This window comes from Cherax quadricarinatus, chromosome 1, assembly GCF_038502225.1.
Source record: "Cherax quadricarinatus isolate ZL_2023a chromosome 1, ASM3850222v1, whole genome shotgun sequence".
NCBI lineage: Eukaryota > Metazoa > Arthropoda > Malacostraca > Decapoda > Parastacidae > Cherax > Cherax quadricarinatus.
This window is the reverse complement of record NC_091292.1, coordinates 54,138,734-54,158,908: the sequence shown is the minus strand read 5'-3', so window position 1 is coordinate 54,158,908 and position 20,175 is coordinate 54,138,734. Positions and strand designations below refer to the sequence as shown.

At 38.1% G+C, this 20,175-nt stretch overlaps 1 protein-coding gene across 1 annotated transcript; it reads right to left on the bottom strand.

Annotated features, from left to right (window-relative positions):
* Nucleotides 1–730: 730 nt before the first annotated feature.
* LOC128689517 (uncharacterized) lies at nucleotides 731–17,387 on the bottom strand. Its single transcript, XM_053777894.2, has 3 exons — nucleotides 16,952–17,387; nucleotides 4,194–4,429; nucleotides 731–3,955 (listed from the first exon to the last, which is right to left on the bottom strand). Exons 1-3 carry the CDS (start codon nucleotides 17,319–17,321, stop codon nucleotides 3,515–3,517), a joined length of 1,047 nt encoding a protein of 348 aa, XP_053633869.1. The 5' UTR covers nucleotides 17,322–17,387; the 3' UTR covers nucleotides 731–3,514.
* Nucleotides 17,388–20,175: the final 2,788 nt, after the last annotated feature.

Sequence of the window (20,175 nt, the reverse complement as noted above, 5' to 3'; positions counted from 1 at the left end):
ATTATTAAGGGTAATAATGAATTCATTTTTAAAATTTACAGAAAACCTACAAATAACTGTTCCTATGTACACTATTATTCTTCACCACAACATAGAGTTAAACTGTCTGTTTTCTCATCAGTGTTTTTGAGAGCTTTGTGTATTTGTAGTCCAGAGTTCATAGATGAAGATACTATATCCAAAATTTATGAAATAGCTAATGATCTGAAATACCCAAAAAACGTAATTGATAAATCTTTTAAAATTGCTAGAAATACTTTTTACAATCCAAAAAAGGACAACCAACCTTATTCAACTAAAAATATGTTGGTTCTCCCTTACCATGAAAATTTTGTTGATATGCCTTCTCTTCTTAAGACTTTTAATATCCTTGTAAAATTTGGGATAAAATTTGTTAGTCAAACTGGTAAACGTATTGAACTAAGATTAAAACAACATAAATATAGCATTAGAACTGGACAAGATTCCAATGCTCTATTTATGCATGTGAGAAATTTTAACCATCCAATTGATTTTCAAAAAGATGAGAAAGTCGTATCAAGGAAGTCCATGGTTGACAGGAATATAATTGAATCTTGTTTTATAAAAAGCAGTTTTGAAAATAATATGAATACAGTGGACCCCCGCATAACGATCAGCTCCCAACTCGACCAATTATGTAAGTGTATTTTTGTAAGTGCTGTTGTAGGTGTATTTTTGGGGGTCTGAAACGGACTAATCTAATTCACAATATTTCTTATGGGAACAAATTCGGTCTATAATGGCACCCAAACAGACTTCTGGATTGAAATAATATCGTTATGCAAGGATCCACTGTATTTCCTTTGGTTTATATAAATTAGATTCATTTATAATTAATAGAATTTGGGAAGAATTTAATAATACATTGGACAAATAATAAATCTTAATTCTTGGGTAGAATAGTTTATTTGTGGGATGCCGTGAAGGACCTGTCTAGTTGGACCAGCGGGCTTGCTGTAGTGTTCTCTTTCTTATGAGTTGCACTTTGTCACATGTCAGGTGTTTCTTTGTTGTGGGATGTGATAGTGAGGTGTGGTCTAAACCCTTTATATGCCTTCCTTTGTTGTATTACTTTTATTGTTCCCTGATAATGTGAGTAGTCACGAAAGTGCTTTGAATTTCACTATTCTTTCACAGTGGTTGTTTTGTGTGTGTGTGTTTATATATATATCTTTCTTTCAACACACCGGCTGTATCCCAGCGAGGCGGGGTGGCCCAAAAGGAGAAACGAAAGTTTCTCCTTTTACATTTAGTAATTTATACAGGAGAAGGGGTTACTAGCCCCTTGCTCCCAGCATATATATATATAATTACACCTGCCATCCGACTTATGACCTGCTCGACATACGACCACTCAACTTACGACCATGTTTTGTGTGCCAAATTTCTGGGAAATAAACAACTGTTTGTGATGTACACAGTGTTTATCCTAAACCTTACAGTATAAAACACAGTACTAACAGCTTAAAAAGTAATGTAAAAAATGAAATACCAGAATAAAACAATAAAATAGTCATTACAAAAATGTGATGTTGATATTCAGTAGTAAGGTTCGACTTGTGTCCATTTTGACTTAGGACCAGTTCGTCAGAACCAAGCTTGGTTGTAAGTCGGATGGTAGGTGTATAAAGATGGTGGAAATAAGCAGAACACAATTATTATCACAGATGTTTATTAATATTGTAGGTTCAGTGGTTGCACATGCACGTGTGGTGTGTGTCAGAGATGTGTGTGTGTGGGGGGGGGGGTGTTTTGAATAATTAACATACATAAGCCCATGAATCTTCCCAAGGAAATCTTAAGGAAGATTTGAAGCATGACAGACCAGCCCTTGAGTTTGTCAAGTGTTGCTGCTGCAGCTGTGATGGCTTAGTCCTTAATGGTGACTGCTGTCACTCATTGAACACATGATTATGGTCTAGGGCTCTCCGTAACGTCATTCAGTTATCAGTTTCAGTTACTTGGTAACCATTATTATCCATGTGTTTTGTTTGTATTGCCATTTTGGGGGGAGAGCTTGTACAGTATGTCCTTGTTTCATAATGAACTTTGTTTTATTGGTATTTTTAAGTAACATATTTTTTTTAAAGTCTGGTTTTTAAATAACTTTCAGATTTGTTTAATAGTCAGATATAAATGGTTTAAAATGTGATCTAAATACAGTGGACCCTCGACTAACGATATTAATTGGTACCCGAGAACGAATATCGTTAGTAGAGTTTTTTTTATCGTTAGTCGAGGCAACATGTTAGCGTTAACATATATCGTTAGTCGAATCTAACGTTAGACGATGCCATCGTTGGTCGAGGGTCCAGTGTACTGTATTATGCTTACTGCGTGACGATGATTCACTTAGCAGGGCTCTTTTATCAGCCCACGTAAGAAAAAAACCTCGAGGTGTGTTGACCTGAGGTTCAACTCTTTGATGATGGATGTGTGAGGTAGTGTAGTCACACACCACCTCTCAGTGGTTTCAACAGTTATTCTCTTGAGTCGGCCAGTGTTGCAGGTGAACCTGTAAGTTGACTATACAAGTCTCGTGTCTCCTGGGATTTGTTTATGCACAAGGTGGGGGGAGGGAATGTATTATTACAAGGTTAACGTTTGGTGAAATCTTAATTAGCTTAGTATTTTGCCAAAAAATATATATCCAAGGTTTGTTGTAAATAGATAAGAGTAATTGTAAAGGGATATTTATAGATGAGGTTAATTATAGATAATGATACCTGTATAATGAAACAAAGATTGAGTTGATATTGCCAGGAGTATGTCAATTATTTGGGCTGATATGTACAGTCATAGTGTTGTGTTCACTCACAGGATGCATGGCACTGCCCAGTAACCTTCCTTCTCTCATCAAATCTTAAAAATCATCATAATAAATGCATAATTGGTAGACATCCACTACCCAGAAAGGTAATGCTGTCGTGTTATACAAGTGCGAAACGAAAGCCTATTAAATGTTTCGCACTTTGGTTGGATTACTGGTATAGTATTTCCTTTTGGTATGAACATCCAAGATAATGGGTAAATATTATTAATTTATACTTGTTTTCAATGTACCCCTTATCTTAACTGTATTTCTGCTTCATGTTCTTGTAATGTTGTCTTCCCACTTTAGGTCTACTATTAGACTTGGCTACTAGGATGATGATCCTCAGAACCATTAATAGATAACAGGTTTATTAAAAGTCAACATGGTACATATAATTGTCTGTTCATTAGAATAATGCTTACTCTTGTATGAATATGGATTTATTTTGAGGGGATGTCTAGACTTGTGTTATTCTTCGCCTTAAAGTACATACTTAATTTTTGAAGAAATTATTTTGAGGGTATATCCGTACCTCAATGATTTATCACATCGAGTTTTCCACTGATGCCATGTTTAACAAATTAGTCAATATTGATTTTTGTGCATGAGATTTTAAGAGTATGTATGATTGCAAAATGAGTATGCGTTAGCTAAGAACCAGTGTGAGACAACTACCAGCTAGGAAGGCTTGGTGGGTGTGCTTCTACGCGAGACCCGCCGCAGACAAGTACCACCTAGGAACGTGTACCCTGGGGGACAGATACGGCCATCAGGTCTGTTAAGGGGAGCACTGGTGACAAAGCTTTGCGAGCCCTGCAACAACAAAGAAAAGTTGCGGCGGCAGCGGCCACGACTGTCTCTAATCGAGCCCCTCGCGCACGCCTTCAAGTTGGGTAGGTTGAAGATGCTGTGGGTCTCCACGCACACAGCTTCTGAGAGGATATTGTCGACGGTGAAGGTGCCAGAGGTACAGGGTCCTGGGGTGTCGAGGGGGTGGCAGGTGGTGTCGGCTCCTGCTCGAGTCTGTACCTCACATTGGGAGTTGACCATGGCCATCTGTGCTTGAGGACACGGGTTGGCCATGCACTTGACGAGACCTCTCATACCCTCATCTACAACCTGGACAAACATGCAACATACTTTAATATTTTTACATTCCTATAATTTAATGGACAAAACTATTACTTCAGTAAGAAATGAAAGCTGGACTCCATTTGGTCAGTAGTGGACCAATATTAACTTACTTGAGACATGATAATGTCACAAACAGATTAAAATCTCGTCCAGTTTGTGAATTGTTTCAGCGAAGATATTGGAACTCGTAATTACACATTTAAGCTAGCGTAACAAATCTTACCTTGATAATGTGTCTGGGTGGGCAAGGTCCCTGCGTGTAGGGAGTGTAGCAGGTTTTGGTGGCAGTGTAGTAGACAAGACCCGGGGCGCAGTCACACTCTCCCACACCAAACTCGTTAATGACTAACTGCTGTGTGGGGGGGCACATTGTTACAGCCCTCCTGGGGCTTACACACTGCCCTCTACCTACATCAGCGAGGCCAGCATCACATGGCACACGCTCACACACAGGCTCCACTGAAACAATAATACCCTAAGAATAAAGCATTTTCACATAAGACCCACTGACCCATGCTACACAAGTGCTACCCATGTTAAATTTTTTTTTTTCACGTAGTATGATACATTGATACCTGCACAACCTGAGCAGTGACAGAAATTATATAGTAGGTTATATTCTAACTGCTGGACAGGTACCTAAAGTCAGTACCTGACCACCCGGGCTGTGGTTCGTACGTTGGTTTACATGCGGCCAACGGTAACAGCCCGGTTGATCAGGCTCTGATCCACCACGAGGCCTGGTCACAGACCGGGCCATGGGGGACATTGATCCCCGAAACCCTCTCCTGGTATACTCCAAAATTAGCTTCATATCTACCTATAATTAATCACCAATAATAAAATAATGAAAATATTACTAGTACAAGACATGGATTGAAGAAAGGCACTCAGCCAACATTACTGGTACAAGACGTGCCCAGGGAACGTACTAGGTGAACATTACATGTCCAGGGAACGCACGAAGACCACTAGTATAACACGTGTCTAGGTTCTGCAGGGCACTACCTTGTTCTGCTTTCAGTATTTTGGCATCAGTTTAACATTGTGTGATTTATATTGCGTTACATGTTTATGTTGTCACATCTGTCAGTTACATAGTTTTTATTTTGTTATCCCAGTGTTTATGTTGTCAGATTGTTAGTATTCTCAGAGATGGTGTAAGTGTGACTTGTGTTTGTTAAGTGGAAACTGGACCAGCACGTTCGCCAGGTATCCGATCAGTCAGACTGTGATGGATATGTGGGTTAGTGGACCACCACCAGCAGCCTGGTCGACCAGGCAAGCACCAGACGAGCCTGGCCCAAGGTCACGGAACCTGGTAGTTAAAAAAAAAAAACTGAGCTTAAGGGTCTTCATCAGGGCCAGATTTAAAAGGAGGGCAGCAGAGGCGCTCACACATTAGGGACGTCCACAAAAAAGGTAATCCATGCTGTTAGGAAAAATATTAACTTACATATATTTAAATCATAATACTTTATAATATAAATCCTCTGATGTTTGATTGAAGCAAATAATTATTCCAGTCTCGAATGTGTATAGACGATTGTAGAAATCATCATGGCATGATGGGACACTAAGGTATATGATGGACTGGTTCACAGATTTAAGGGTTTGTTAATGAACAAATGACTCCAACTGTAAGTAAAACTGTCAACATAGGGCTTGGAGGCTCATTAAACTTCAAAATGCTGTCCTTAAATATTTAGTGGTGGTAGTAATTCAGTTGTCTGGAGTAGTGGGGGAAAATGAACAAAAGGTAATAGTGTTTTATTCAGAGAACGTATTCACTCTCCACAGTTATTATTGATACACGATTGCAGACGAAATATCCATCCAGTGATAGCGTTAGTCGTCAGTACTGGATCGTTCCAGACTTAAGAGACACAGTAGTAGTACACTGTAACAACAAAACAACGTGGGGGACCCATCAAGGACCTCTCCCCCTTAGGGTTTAGGCTGATAGATTGTCAGCTCTTGCCACACCTGTAGTGTTCCTCTGTAGAATGAGAATGAGCACATCTGCGGTATCACTTCTTACGATACTAGTGTCAGTTCTCTCCATACCTAGTGTCAGCACAAGTACAGTGTCAGTTGTCAAGACACACACACTACGACCTTTCATTAGTCAAAAGTTGCAAAGCAGGATATGCAAGGTCTCAGGATGATCACCTCCCGCTTCTCCAAAAACAACATATACAATTTAATCAACACTTTCACATTAGCAAAAAATAAAATAAAAATAAACCGCAATGGTTATCCTAGGTAATTTACACACGTTACAATGTATGATAACTGTACTTCTATAGCTGTACCTAAATAATATTACTAACCAATGGGATTAAGGAAACACGCGCCACCTCACTCTGTTGACTTACATATAAACAAACGATAAACCCTTATGGCCAGTGTTTTTATAGCCTATAAGTCTCGAGTTTAAAAGTGTTCAAACGAGAAAAATTACTAAATTTTTCAGCATTCATTCGTATCCTGATCGATGTATAATTGTTTTGATATTGATTACATAGATGGTTGTGTATTAAAATTTCTAAATCCTCCGAAAAATTATAATTCAAAATTTCTTCAAAAATTATTAAAGTTTTTTATGACAGTCGTTAATTATTATGTAGTGACAATCTTTATTTGTGTTTTGTAGTGACAGTCGTTATTTGTGTTTTGTAGTGACAGTCGTTATTTGTGTTTTGTAGTGACAGTCGTTATTTGTGTTTTGTAGTGACAGTCGTTATTTGTGTTTTGTAGTGACAGTCGTTATTTGTGTTTTGTAGTGACAGTCGTTACTGTTTTGTAGTGACAGTTGTTACTTGTGTTTTGTAGTTACAGTCGTTACTTGTGTTTTGTAGTGACAGTCGTTACTTGTGTTTTGTAGTTACAGTCGTTACTTGTGTTTTGTAGTGACAGTCGTTACTTGTGTTTTGTAGTTACAGTCGTTACTTGTGTTTAGTAGTGACAGTCGTTACTTGTGTTTTGTAGTGACAGTTGTTATTTGTGTTTTGTAGTGACAGTCGTTATTTGTGTTTTGTAGTGACAGTCGTTATTTGTGTTTTGTAGTGACAGTCGTTATTTGTGTTTTGTAGTGACAGTCGTTATTTGTGTTTTGTAGTGACAGTCGTTACTGTTTTGTAGTGACAGTCGTTATTTGTGTTTTGTAGTGACAGTCGTTATTTGTGTTTTGTAGTGACAGTCGTTATTTGTGTTTTGTAGTGACAGTCGTTATTTGTGTTTTGTAGTGACAGTCGTTATTTGTGTTTTGTAGTGACAGTCGTTACTGTTTTGTAGTGACAGTTGTTATTTGTGTTTTGTAGTTACAGTCGTTACTTGTGTTTTGTAGTGACAGTCGTTACTTGTGTTTTGTAGTGACAGTCGTTACTTGTGTTTTGTAGTGACAGTTGTTATTTGTGTTTTGTAGTTACAGTCGTTACTTGTGTTTTGTAGTGACAGTCGTTACTTGTGTTTTGTAGTGACAGTCGTTACTTGTGTTTTGTAGTGACAGTCGTTACTTGTGTTTTGTAGTTACAGTCGTTACTTGTGTTTGTTGTGACAGTCGTTATTTGTGTTTTGTAGAGACAGTCGTTACTGTTTTGTAGTGACAGTTGTTATTTGTGTTTTGTAGTGACAGTCGTTACTTGTGTTTTGTAGTGACAGTCGTTACTGTTTTGTAGTGACAGTTGTTATTTGTGTTTTGTAGTGACAGTCGTTATTTGTGTTTTGTAGTGACAGTCGTTACTGTTTTGTAGTGACAGTTGTTATTTGTGTTTTGTAGTGACAGTCGTTACTTGTGTTTTGTAGTGACAGTCGTTACTTGTGTTTTGTAGTGACAGTCGTTATTTGTGTTTTGTAGTGACAGTCGTTACTGTTTTGTAGTGACAGTCGTTATTTGTGTTTTGTAGTGACAGTCGTTATTTGTGTTTTGTAGTGACAGTCGTTACTGTTTTGTAGTGACAGTCGTTATTTGTGTTTTGTAGTGACAGTTGTTATTTGTGTTTTGTAGTGACAGTCGTTATTTGTGTTTTGTAGTGACAGTCGTTATTTGTGTTTTGTAGTGACAGTCGTTATTTGTGTTTTGTAGTGACAGTCGTTATTTGTGTTTTGTAGTGACAGTCGTTATTTGTGTTTTGTAGTGACAGTCGTTATTTGTGTTTTGTAGTGACAGTCGTTACTTGTGTTTTGTAGTGACAGTCGTTATTTGTGTTTTGTAGTGACAGTCGTTACTTGTGTTTTGTAGTGACAGTCGTTATTTGTGTTTTGTAGTGACAGTCGTTATTTGTGTTTTGTAGTGACAGTTGTTATTTGTGTTTTGTAGTGACAGTCGTTATTTGTGTTTTGTAGTGACAGTCGTTACTGTTTTGTAGTGACAGTCGTTATTTGTGTTTTGTAGTGACAGTTGTTATTTGTGTTTTGAAGTGACAGTCGTTATTTGTGTTTTGTAGTGACAGTCGTTATTTGTGTTTTGTAGTGACAGTCGTTATTTGTGTTTTGTAGTGACAGTCGTTATTTGTGTTTTGTAGTGACAGTCGTTATTTGTGTTTTGTAGTGACAGTCGTTATTTGTGTTTTGTAGTGACAGTCGTTACTTGTGTTTTGTAGTTACAGTCGTTACTTGTGTTTTGTAGTGACAGTCGTTATTTGTGTTTTGTAGTGACAGTCGTTACTGTTTTGTAGTGACAGTCGTTATTTGTGTTTTGTAGTGACAGTTGTTATTTGTGTTTTGTAGTGACAGTCGTTACTGTTTTGTAGTGACAGTTGTTATTTGTGTTTTGTAGTGACAGTCGTTATTTGTGTTTTGTAGTGACAGTCGTTACTGTTTTGTAGTGACAGTCGTTATTTGTTTTGTAGTGACAGTTGTTGTGTTTTGTAGTGACAGTCGTTATTTGTGTTTTGTAGTGACAGTTGTTATTTGTGTTTTGTAGTGACAGTCGTTATTTGTGTTTTGTAGTGACAGTCGTTATTTGTGTTTTGTAGTGACAGTCGTTATTTGTGTTTTGTAGTGACAGTCGTTATTTGTGTTTTGTAGTGACAGTCGTTATTTGTGTTTTGTAGTGACAGTCGTTACTTGTGTTTTGTAGTGACAGTCGTTACTTGTGTTTTGTAGTGACAGTCGTTATTTGTGTTTTGTAGTGACAGTCGTTACTGTTTTGTAGTGACAGTCGTTACTGTTTTGTAGTGACAGTCGTTATTTGTGTTTTGTAGTGACAGTCGTTATTTGTGTTTTGTAGTGACAGTCGTTACTGTTTTGTAGTGACAGTCGTTATTTGTGTTTTGTAGTGACAATCGTTATTTGTGTTTTGTAGTGACAGTCGTTATTTGTGTTTTGTAGTGACAGTCGTTACTGTTTTGTAGTGACAGTTATTTGTGTTTTGTAGTGACAGTCGTTACTGTTTTGTAGTGACAGTCGTTATTTGTGTTTTGTAGTGACAGTCGTTATTTGTGTTTTGTAGTGACAGTCGTTATTTGTGTTTTGTAGTGACAGTCGTTACTTGTGTTTTGTAGTGACAGTCGTTATTTGTGTTTTGTAGTGACAGTCGTTACTTGTGTTTTGTAGTGACAGTCGTTATTTGTGTTTTGTAGTGACAGTCGTTACTGTTTTGTAGTGACAGTTGTTATTTGTGTTTTGTAGTGACAGTCGTTATTTGTGTTTTGTAGTGACAGTCGTTATTTGCGTTTTGTAGTGACAGTCGTTACTGTTTTGTAGTGACAGTCGTTACTTGTGTTTTGTAGTGACAGTCGTTACTTGTGTTTTGTAGTGACAGTCGTTACTGTTTTGTAGTGACAGTTGTTATTTGTGTTTTGTAGTGACAGTCGTTATTTGTGTTTTGTAGTGACAGTCGTTACTGTTTTGTAGTGACAGTCGTTATTTGTGTTTTGTAGTGACAGTTGTTATTTGTGTTTCGAAGTGACAGTCGTTATTTGTGTTTTGTAGTGACAGTCGTTATTTGTGTTTTGTAGTGACAGTCGTTATTTGTGTTTTGTAGTGACAGTCGTTATTTGTGTTTTGTAGTGACAGTCGTTATTTGTGTTTTGTAGTGACAGTCGTTATTTGTGTTTTGTAGTGACAGTCGTTACTTGTGTTTTGTAGTTACAGTCGTTACTTGTGTTTTGTAGTGACAGTCGTTATTTGTGTTTTGTAGTGACAGTCGTTACTGTTTTGTAGTGACAGTCGTTATTTGTGTTTTGTAGTGACAGTTGTTATTTGTGTTTTGTAGTGACAGTCGTTACTGTTTTGTAGTGACAGTTGTTATTTGTGTTTTGTAGTGACAGTCGTTATTTGTGTTTTGTAGTGACAGTCGTTACTGTTTTGTAGTGACAGTCGTTATTTGTTTTGTAGTGACAGTTGTTGTGTTTTGTAGTGACAGTCGTTATTTGTGTTTTGTAGTGACAGTTGTTATTTGTGTTTTGTAGTGACAGTCGTTATTTGTGTTTTGTAGTGACAGTCGTTATTTGTGTTTTGTAGTGACAGTCGTTATTTGTGTTTTGTAGTGACAGTCGTTATTTGTGTTTTGTAGTGACAGTCGTTATTTGTGTTTTGTAGTGACAGTCGTTACTTGTGTTTTGTATTGACAGTCGTTACTTGTGTTTTGTAGTGACAGTCGTTATTTGTGTTTTGTAGTGACAGTCGTTACTGTTTTGTAGTGACAGTCGTTACTGTTTTGTAGTGACAGTCGTTATTTGTGTTTTGTAGTGACAGTCGTTATTTGTGTTTTGTAGTGACAGTCGTTACTGTTTTGTAGTGACAGTCGTTATTTGTGTTTTGTAGTGACAATCGTTATTTGTGTTTTGTAGTGACAGTCGTTATTTGTGTTTTGTAGTGACAGTCGTTACTGTTTTGTAGTGACAGTTATTTGTGTTTTGTAGTGACAGTCGTTACTGTTTTGTAGTGACAGTCGTTATTTGTGTTTTGTAGTGACAGTCGTTATTTGTGTTTTGTAGTGACAGTCGTTATTTGTGTTTTGTAGTGACAGTCGTTACTTGTGTTTTGTAGTGACAGTCGTTATTTGTGTTTTGTAGTGACAGTCGTTACTTGTGTTTTGTAGTGACAGTCGTTATTTGTGTTTTGTAGTGACAGTCGTTACTGTTTTGTAGTGACAGTTGTTATTTGTGTTTTGTAGTGACAGTCGTTATTTGTGTTTTGTAGTGACAGTCGTTATTTGCGTTTTGTAGTGACAGTCGTTACTGTTTTGTAGTGACAGTCGTTACTTGTGTTTTGTAGTGACAGTCGTTACTTGTGTTTTGTAGTGACAGTCGTTACTGTTTTGTAGTGACAGTTGTTATTTGTGTTTTGTAGTGACAGTCGTTATTTGTGTTTTGTAGTGACAGTCGTTATTTGTTTTGTAGTGACAGTCGTTATTTGTGTTTTGTAGTGACAGTCGTTACTTGTGTTTTGTAGTGACAGTCGTTATTTGTGTTTTGTAGTGACAGTCGTTACTGTTTTGTAGTGACAGTTGTTATTTGTGTTTTGTAGTGACAGTCGTTACTTGTGTTTTGTAGTTACAGTCGTTACTTGTGTTTTGTAGTTACAGTCGTTACTTGTGTTTTGTAGTGACAGTCGTTACTTGTGTTTTGTAGTTACAGTCGTTACTTGTGTTTTGTAGTGACAGTCGTTACTGTTTTGTAGTGACAGTTGTTATTTGTGTTTTGTAGTTACAGTCGTTACTTGTGTTTTGTAGTTACAGTCGTTACTTGTGTTTTGTAGTTACAGTCGTTACTTGTGTTTTGTAGTTACAGTCGTTACTTGTGTTTTGTAAAGACAGTCGTTACTTGTGTTTTGTTGTGACAGTCGTTACTTGTTTTGTAGTGACAGTCGTTACTTGTTTTGTAGCGACAGTCGTTACTTGTTTTGTAGCGACATTTGTTACTCGTGTTTTGTAGTGACCGTTGTTACTCGTGTTTTGTAGTGAGTCGTTGTGTTTTGTAGTGACAGTCGTTACTCGTGTTTTGTAGTGACAGTCGTTACTTGTTTTGTAGCGACATTTGTTACTCGTGTTTTGTAGTGACAGTCGTTACTCGTGTTTTGTAGTGACAGTCGTTACTTGTTTTGTAGTGACAGTTGTTACTCGTGTTTTGTAGTGACAGTCGTTACTGTTTTGTAGTGACAGTTATTTATGTTTTGTAGTGACAATCGTTACTTGTGTTTTGCAGTGACAATTGTTACTCGTGTTTTGTAGTGACAGTCGTTACTTTTTTGTAGTGACAGTTGTTACTCGTGTTTTGCAGTGACAGTCGTTACTTGTGTTTTGTAGTGACAGTCGTTACTTGTTTTGTAGTGACAGTTGTTACTTGTTTTGTAGTGACAGTTGTTACTCGTGTTTTGTAGTGACAGTTGCTACTGTTTTGTAGTGACAGTTGTTATTTATGTTTTGTAGTGGCAGTCGTTACTTGTTTTGTAGTGACAGTCGTTACTTGTTTTGTAGTGACAGTCGTTACTTGTGTTTTGTAGTGACAGTCGTTACTTGTTTTGTAGTGACAGTTGTTACTCGTGTTTTGTAGTGACAGTCGTTACTTGTGTTTTGTAGTGACAGTCGTTACTTGTGTTTTGTAGTGACAGTCGTTACTTGTTTTGTAGTGACAGTTGTTACTCGTGTTTTGTAGTGACAGTTGCTACTGTTTTGTAGTGACAGTTGTTATTTATGTTTTGTAGTGACAGTCGTTACTTGTGTTTTGTAGTGACAGTCGTTACTTGTGTTTTGTAGTGACAGTCGTTACTTGTGTTTTGTAGTGACAGTCGTTACTTGTGTTTTTTAGTGACAATCGTTACTTGTGTTTTGCAGTGACAGTTGTTACTCGTGTTTGGAGTGACAGTCGTTACTTTTCTGTAGTGACAGTTACTCGTGTTTTGTAGTGACAGTCGTTACTTGTTTTGTAGTAACAGTTGTTACTCGTGTTTTGTAGACAGTCGTTACTTGTGTTTTGTAGTGACAGTCGTTACTTGTGTTTTGTAGTGATAGTCGTTACTTGTTTTGTAGTGACAGTCGTTACTTGTTTTGTAGTGACAGTCGTTACTGTGCTTTGTGGTAACAGTCGTTACATATGTTTTGTAACGATAGTCGTTACTTGTGTTTTGTAGTGACAGTCGTTACTTGTGTTTTGTAGTGATAGTCGTTACTTGTTTTGTAGTGACAGTCGTTACTTGTTTTGTAGTGACAGTCGTTACTTGTGTTTTTTAGTGACAATCGTTACTTGTGTTTTGCAGTGACAGTTGTTACTCATGTTTTGTAGTGATAGTCGTTACTCGTGTTTTGTAGTGACAGTCGTTACTTTTTTGTAGTGACAGTTGTTACTCGTGTTTTGTAGTGACAGTCGTTACTTGTGTTTTGTAGTGACAGTCGTTACTTGTGTTTTGTAGTGACAGTCGTTACTTGTTTTGTAGTGACAGTTGTTACTCGTGTTTTGCAGTGACAGTCGTTACTTGTGTTTTGTAGTGACAGTCGTTACTTGTTTTGTAGTGACAGTTGTTACTCGTGTTTTGTAGTGACAGTCGTTACTTGTGTTTTGTAGTGACAGTCGTTACTTGTGTTTTGTAGTGACAGTCGTTACTTGTGTTTTGTAGTGACAGTCGTTACTTGTGTTTTGTAGTGACAGTTGTTACTCGTGTTTTGTAGTGACAGTCGTTACTTTTTTGTAGTGACAGTTACTCGTGTTTTGTAGTGACAGTCGTTACTTGTTTTGTAGTAACAGTTGTTACTCGTGTTTTGTAGACAGTCGTTACTTGTGTTTTGTAGTGACAGTCGTTACTTGTGTTTTGTAGTGATAGTCGTTACTTGTTTTGTAGTGACAGTCGTTACTTGTTTTGTAGTGACAGTCGTTACTGTGCTTTGTGGTAACAGTCGTTACATATGTTTTGTAACGATAGTCGTTACTTGTGTTTTGTAGTGACAGTCGTTACTTGTGTTTTGTAGTGATAGTAGTTACTTGTAGTGACAGTCTTACCGTCTTAAGTTGCGTGCCTTTTCTTTGGCGTTAAATACTTTCCAAGTTGTGTAGTGGTTATTGCCACGTTGCAGCCATCTAGGTTATCACACATACTGAGACTAGGGCTGCGCGCTTGGTATTGTAATGAACAATATAACAAGGAACACTGCAATAGGCCTACTGGCCCATGCTAAGCAGGTCCAACTCGCCCCTATCCATACCGACTAATGTACCCTTCCAGCCTATATTTAAAGCTACCTAAAGTTCATGCCTCAGTGACAGTACCTGGGAGTTTATTCCACTCATTTACAACTCCGTTGCCAAACCAGTCTTAATATCCTTTCTGGTTAGCTATTTTCAATATGCTATTTATATCCCATTTTTCCCGTTTTCCATAAAGAGCAAAAAGGCACACTACTATACTTTAGTCTATCTCCTGATTCTGCACTTTTCTAGAGTGCAAGTTCAGATATTTCAGCCTGTTTTCGTAGGAAAGGTTTCTGATACATGGAATCAGTTTTGTCATTCTTTGCATATTTTCGAGCGCATATATGTTCATCTTTTAATAAGGAGACCAGAACTGAGCAGCAAAATCTAAATGAGGTCTAACCAAAGATATGTACTAAGTTGAAGCATAAAATACAGTATTCAGTGGCAACGCTGTGTTGATGATGATAGCTAAAGTCAGAGTAACAGTGGCTGGAAAATAAAACAAGAGGAAATGCTTGATAGGACGAGTTCAGCAAATCGATAAACAAGTACTAGTGGCTCTCGTAGGAATATTAACTATTTTTTTTTCGGAGAATATCTGGAATATTGCTGGAAGAAATATGACAGTCTATAAGAGGGAATAACCTGACCGATCTCGAGATAATTTTTTATGACGGTTAGATAAACCAAATTGTGTAACGACCTTGACCTATATAAACGTGTCTGCCTAACACTTTTCAAGCAGGATGGTTTTTCCAGTCGTGTAGTGCTTCCTCACAGAGGGTAGTCGCGAAGGTGTACTGGACTTAGGCTGGGCAGCAAGGGTATAAAACTAAGAATCTGGAAATCAGAGGTAAATCACAGTAGTACGTCCCATGTGGGAAATAAGGAACAGTTGGTTAAAGTTGGTGGAGATGGATGAGATAATCCAGAAGGGAAACAAGTTTTTTCAAAGTTAAAAATCTATAATTTTGAGTTAATTTGTTGATGTTGAAGGATGTATAATAGAACTTGTTATGCTGAATGTAACTCTGTCAGCCTTTTTCATTTTAAGGTATTTAGCGGTAAAATTACACTTAAAGATTTGTATTTTTTATTTTGTATCTATAACTTTAGGTAGACTGATTGGCTATTACATTTAGTAATGAGTCTTGAAGCACACTAAAATATTTTAATGAAGTATATACCATATTTCTTAACTCTATTTGCACTCGACTAGATGGAGATGTTTTAAAGTGAAACTAAGAGGTCAGACAAGAACAGTGCAGCAGAATTGTAGTCCAGGCAAGCAGCCAAGAAAGCATTCGTCGCATTTTTTTTTTTTGGGGGGGGGGGGGGGGGGGTCTTGTGAAACTAGTTTCACTTGTTTAACCACATGTGGGAGTAGGCAACTTACATGACACTCCTACGGGTGTCAGTCTCTTCTCGAGGTGAAGATATGAGGGCCTATTGCGGGTGTGCAGTAGTTAGAAAAGGGCACAAGGCTAACAGTAATTCTTAAAAAAAAAATGCAGTGGATGTTCATTTTGGTATGTGATCGCCTCAGTGAATGAAAAAAAAAAAAGTGTTATTTGCAAGGTGGGGGTCAGAGGCACCAGTAAAGGTCATATACTGATTGTCGGCATTGTAAGATTACTTGATAAATGACAGAATTGTACCATTATCATACCGAGGAAAATAAGCTCATAGGAGAGGAAGATTACACAGATTACCCGCACATTAAAAAAAAAAAAATGAAACTTAGGGTTCAAGTCGGACCGAAAAGTCATGTTTCATTCTCCTGTGTATGGGTTATTTGTGTATTGTTCCAGCCACTGTATTGGGCCTTTTTATTCTTTATGAAAGGAAGATGGTACCAATGTAATGAAGAGTTTGGCGATGACAATCACTCAGGATACTGAAAGTAATTCTGCACAAGAGCCTTGGGCTCTCAAGCAACGGTATTGTCTCACTGCACACTCCTCTTCCTATTGCAGCTGCCTCGCTACTTACTGAATGTTGTAGTGCAAGTTTCAACAGTTTATCTATTTCAAGGTAAAACTGATAAATATGGTCCCAGTTGAGTGTGAGAAGGATCTGCCAAGTTAACTAGTAGGCCAACTGAAGTGCCCTGGTTTTATTTTCTTAGTACACTGCTCTCTTTAGGTATCTCCCTTGAAATTAAGGGCTTTTGATCCAAAGAATTTGAGATACCTTTCCATTTCTTTGATCGAATCTGTTTCCCATGAAATAAATGTAATTAGTGGATTGCATGTATTTGAACTCGTAATATTAATTATACTAAATTCTTTGGGGTTTCGGCTATTCACGAAAAAGCTGCGAAATCAGAATCCTGAGATGAGCTTTTAATGTGAATTAGTTGGGGCCACATAATAATAATCTGCAGTATATAGGAAATGTAGTTTATATGTAATAATGTTAGGCACATAAAGCCACTAGCATGCGGTGCATTTCAGGCAGACATTGATAAATTTAGGCCTAGGCGGCCATAGAGTTCGTGTACAGTAATTATTCTGGTCAGGTATACACTTCTGGGTTCAGCGCTTAGTTATGATTATAATAACCTGGCCAGGTATAATCGCTGAAAAACAATCGTGTACCTTTGGGTGTTGCGGGTTGGCCACATAATGATAGGGGGAGAGGGGGTGGAGGGACGGAACTGGTGTCACTCAAGGTCATTTGTTAGGTTCTATCATGCGCAGGGAAAACAAGATATATCTTTCTGTGTATGTAAATGTGTATACTGTATTTCTGAGCTCAGTCTTATTGTTTTTTTTTTCAACTGTTTTTGAAGGTCGTTTACAACAATGTTGTAAATTGTGACGAGTAAGCTTGAGTGGTGACTTACATCCTGGATTGGTGAGTTTGACCCATTGTCCCCTGGGGCAGGGACCTTGGGTGAGGAGACGTACACAGCTGCCAGTGGGTGGCCACAACACTTCGCCAGCGAAAGGGTTGCACTGCATATTCATTACGTCTTTAAGTATAGTATTCACACCAGAGCCCAACTGACACCTGCGAGTACCTCTCTCTTGAGGGCGGTTAGGGTTACAACCAGGCGTTTCCAGGCACTTCTCGTAGGCTATAGCGGCGTTCAGTTCTTCTAGATCATCTGGCGTGTAGATCCTGTGTGGATCGATTCCTTGAGGGGTTGCCATCACCACTGTCAACACAGTAAACATTATACTTAAAACACTCTCCATAACTACTTTCCCCATGTGGACTGTCAAATAATGTTCCAATGAGGTACTCCCACTATACCGTCTCGGGAAGCACTGGCGCGGTGCGCCATCAGCTGGTCTTTATATAGTGTTCAGTTAAGTTTGTTTACAATCCCACAAACCTAGCGTATTGCATACATGGCAGCAGCGGCGCCTACTTTCTGACCGGAAGACTTAACAGGTAACTGCTGCATCCTGAACAACATATAAAGCTTACCTTTAACCACTACCCTTTCAGTTCTAACCACGCCCAACGTTAGCGACATTATTGGTCATAACGTTAACGACATTGTGGACCATTTCCTTAACGAATGGAATCTTCCAAGCATCAGTACGGGAACCGTTGTTGTTCGTAATAAATATATATATATATATATATATATATTTTTTTTTTTTCAACAAGTCGGCCGTCTCCCACCGAGGCAGGGTGACCCAAAAAAGAAAGAAAATCCCCAAAAAGAAAATACTTTCATCATCATTCAACACTTTCACCACACTCACACATTATCACTGTTTTTGCAGAGGTGCTCAGAATACAACAGTCTAGAAGCATACACATATAAAGATACACAACATATCCCTCCAAACTGCCAATATCCCAAACCCCTCCTTTAAAGTGCAGGCATTGTACTTCCCATTTCCAGGACTCAAGTCCGACTATATGCAAATAATATCTATATATCTATATAGATATATATATATATATATCTATATATATATATATATATATATATATATATATATTATATATATTTCAACAAGTTGGCCGTCTCCCACCGAGGCAGGGTGACCCAAAAAAGAAAATCCCCAAAAAGAAAATACTTTCATCATTCAACACTTTCACCACACTCACACATTATCACTGTTTTTGCAGAGGTGCTCAGAACACAGCAGTTTAGAAGCATACACATATAAAGATACACAACATATCCCTCCAAACTGCCAATATCCCAAACCCCTCCTTTAAAGTGCAGGCATTGTACTTCCCATTTCCAGGACTCAAGTCCGACTATATGAAAATAACCAGTTTCCCTGAATCCCTTCACTAAATATTACCCTGCTCACACTCCAACAGATCGTCAGGTCCCAAGTACCATTCGTCTCCATTCACTCCTATCTAACACGCTCACGCACGCTTGCTGGAAGTCCAAGCCCCTCGCCCACAAAACCTCCTTTACCCCCTCTCTCCAACCCTTTCGAGGACGACCCCTACCCCTCCTTCCTTCCCCTATAGATTTATATGCTTTCCATGTCATTCTACTTTGATCCATTCTCTCTAAATGACCAAACCACCTCAACAACCCCTCTTCAGCCCTCTGACTAATGCTTTTATTAACTCCACACCTTCTCCTAATTTCCACACTCCGAATTTTCTGCATAATATTTACACCACACATTGCCCTTAGACAGGACATCTCTACTGCCTCCAACCGCCTCCTCGCTGCTGCATTTACCACCCAAGCTTCACATCCATATAAGAGTGTTGGTACTACTATACTTTCATACATACCCTTCTTTGCCTCCATAGATAACGTTTTTTTGACTCCACATATACCTCAACGCACCACTCACCTTTTTTCCCTCATCAATTCTATGATTAACCTCATCCTTCATAAATCCATCCGCCGACACGTCAACTTCCAAATATCTGAAAACATTCACTTCTTCCATACTCCTCCCCAATTTGATATCCAATTTTTCTTTATCTAAATCATTTGATACCCTCATCACCTTACTCTTTTCTATGTTCACTTTCAACTTTCTACCTTTACACACATTCTCAAACTCATCCACTAGCCTTTGTAATTTTTCTTTAGAATCTCCCATAAGCACAGTATCATCAGCAAAAAGTAACTGTGTCAATTCCCATTTTGAATTTGATTCCTCATAATTTAATCCCACCCCTCTCCCGAACACCCTAGCATTTACTTCTTTTACAACCCCATCTATAAATATATTAAACAACCATGGTGACATTACACATCCCTGTCTAAGACCTACTTTTACCGGGAAGTAATCTCCCTCTCTTCTACACACCCTAACCTGAGCATCACTATCCTCATAAAAGCTCTTTACAGCATTTAGTAACTTACCACCTATTCCATATACTTGCAACATCTGCCACATTGCTCCCCTATCCACTCTATCATATGCCTTTTCTAAATCCATAAATGCAATAAAAACTTCCCTACCTTTATCTAAATACTGTTCACATATATGCTTCAATGTAAACACTTGATCTACACATCCCCTACCCACTCTGAAGCCTCCCTGCTCATCCGCAATCCTACATTCTGTCTTACCTCTAATTCTTTCAATTATAACCCTACCGTATACTTTTCCTGGTATACTCAGTAAACTTATTCCTCTATAATTTTTACTTTCTCTTTTGTCCCCTTTCCCTTTATATAAAGGGACTATACATGCTCTCCGCCAATCCCTAGGTACCTTCCCCTCTTTCATACATTTATTAAATAAAAGTACCAACCACTCCAACACTATATCCCCCCCTGCTTTTAACACTTCTGTCATGATCCCATCAGTTCCAGCTGCTTTACTTCCTTTCGTTCTACGTAATGCCTCACGTACCTCCACCACACTTACATTCTGCTCTTCTTCACTCCTAAAAGATGGTATACCTCCCTGGCCAGTGTATGAAATTACCGCCTCCCTTTCTTCCTCAACATTTAAAAGTTCCTCAAAATATTCTCGCCATCTACCTAATACCTCCCTCTCCCCATCTACTAACTCCCCTACTCTGTTTTTAACTGACAAATCCATACTTTCCCTAGGCTTTCTTAACTTGTTTAACTCACTCCAAAATTTTTTCTTATTTTCATTAAAATTTCTT

Coding starts and splice junctions, on each gene's coding strand:
- LOC128689517 (XM_053777894.2), bottom strand. CDS start 17,321: ATGGGGAAAGTAGTTATGGAGAGTGTTTTAAGTATAATGTTTACTGTG. Junction 4,430..16,951: donor CAAACTCACCAATCCAGGAT/GTAAGTCACCAC, acceptor TTATTGTTTCAG/TGGAGCCTGTGTGTGAGCGT. Junction 3,956..4,193: donor CACCCAGACACATTATCAAG/GTAAGATTTGTT, acceptor ATGTTTGTCCAG/GTTGTAGATGAGGGTATGAG.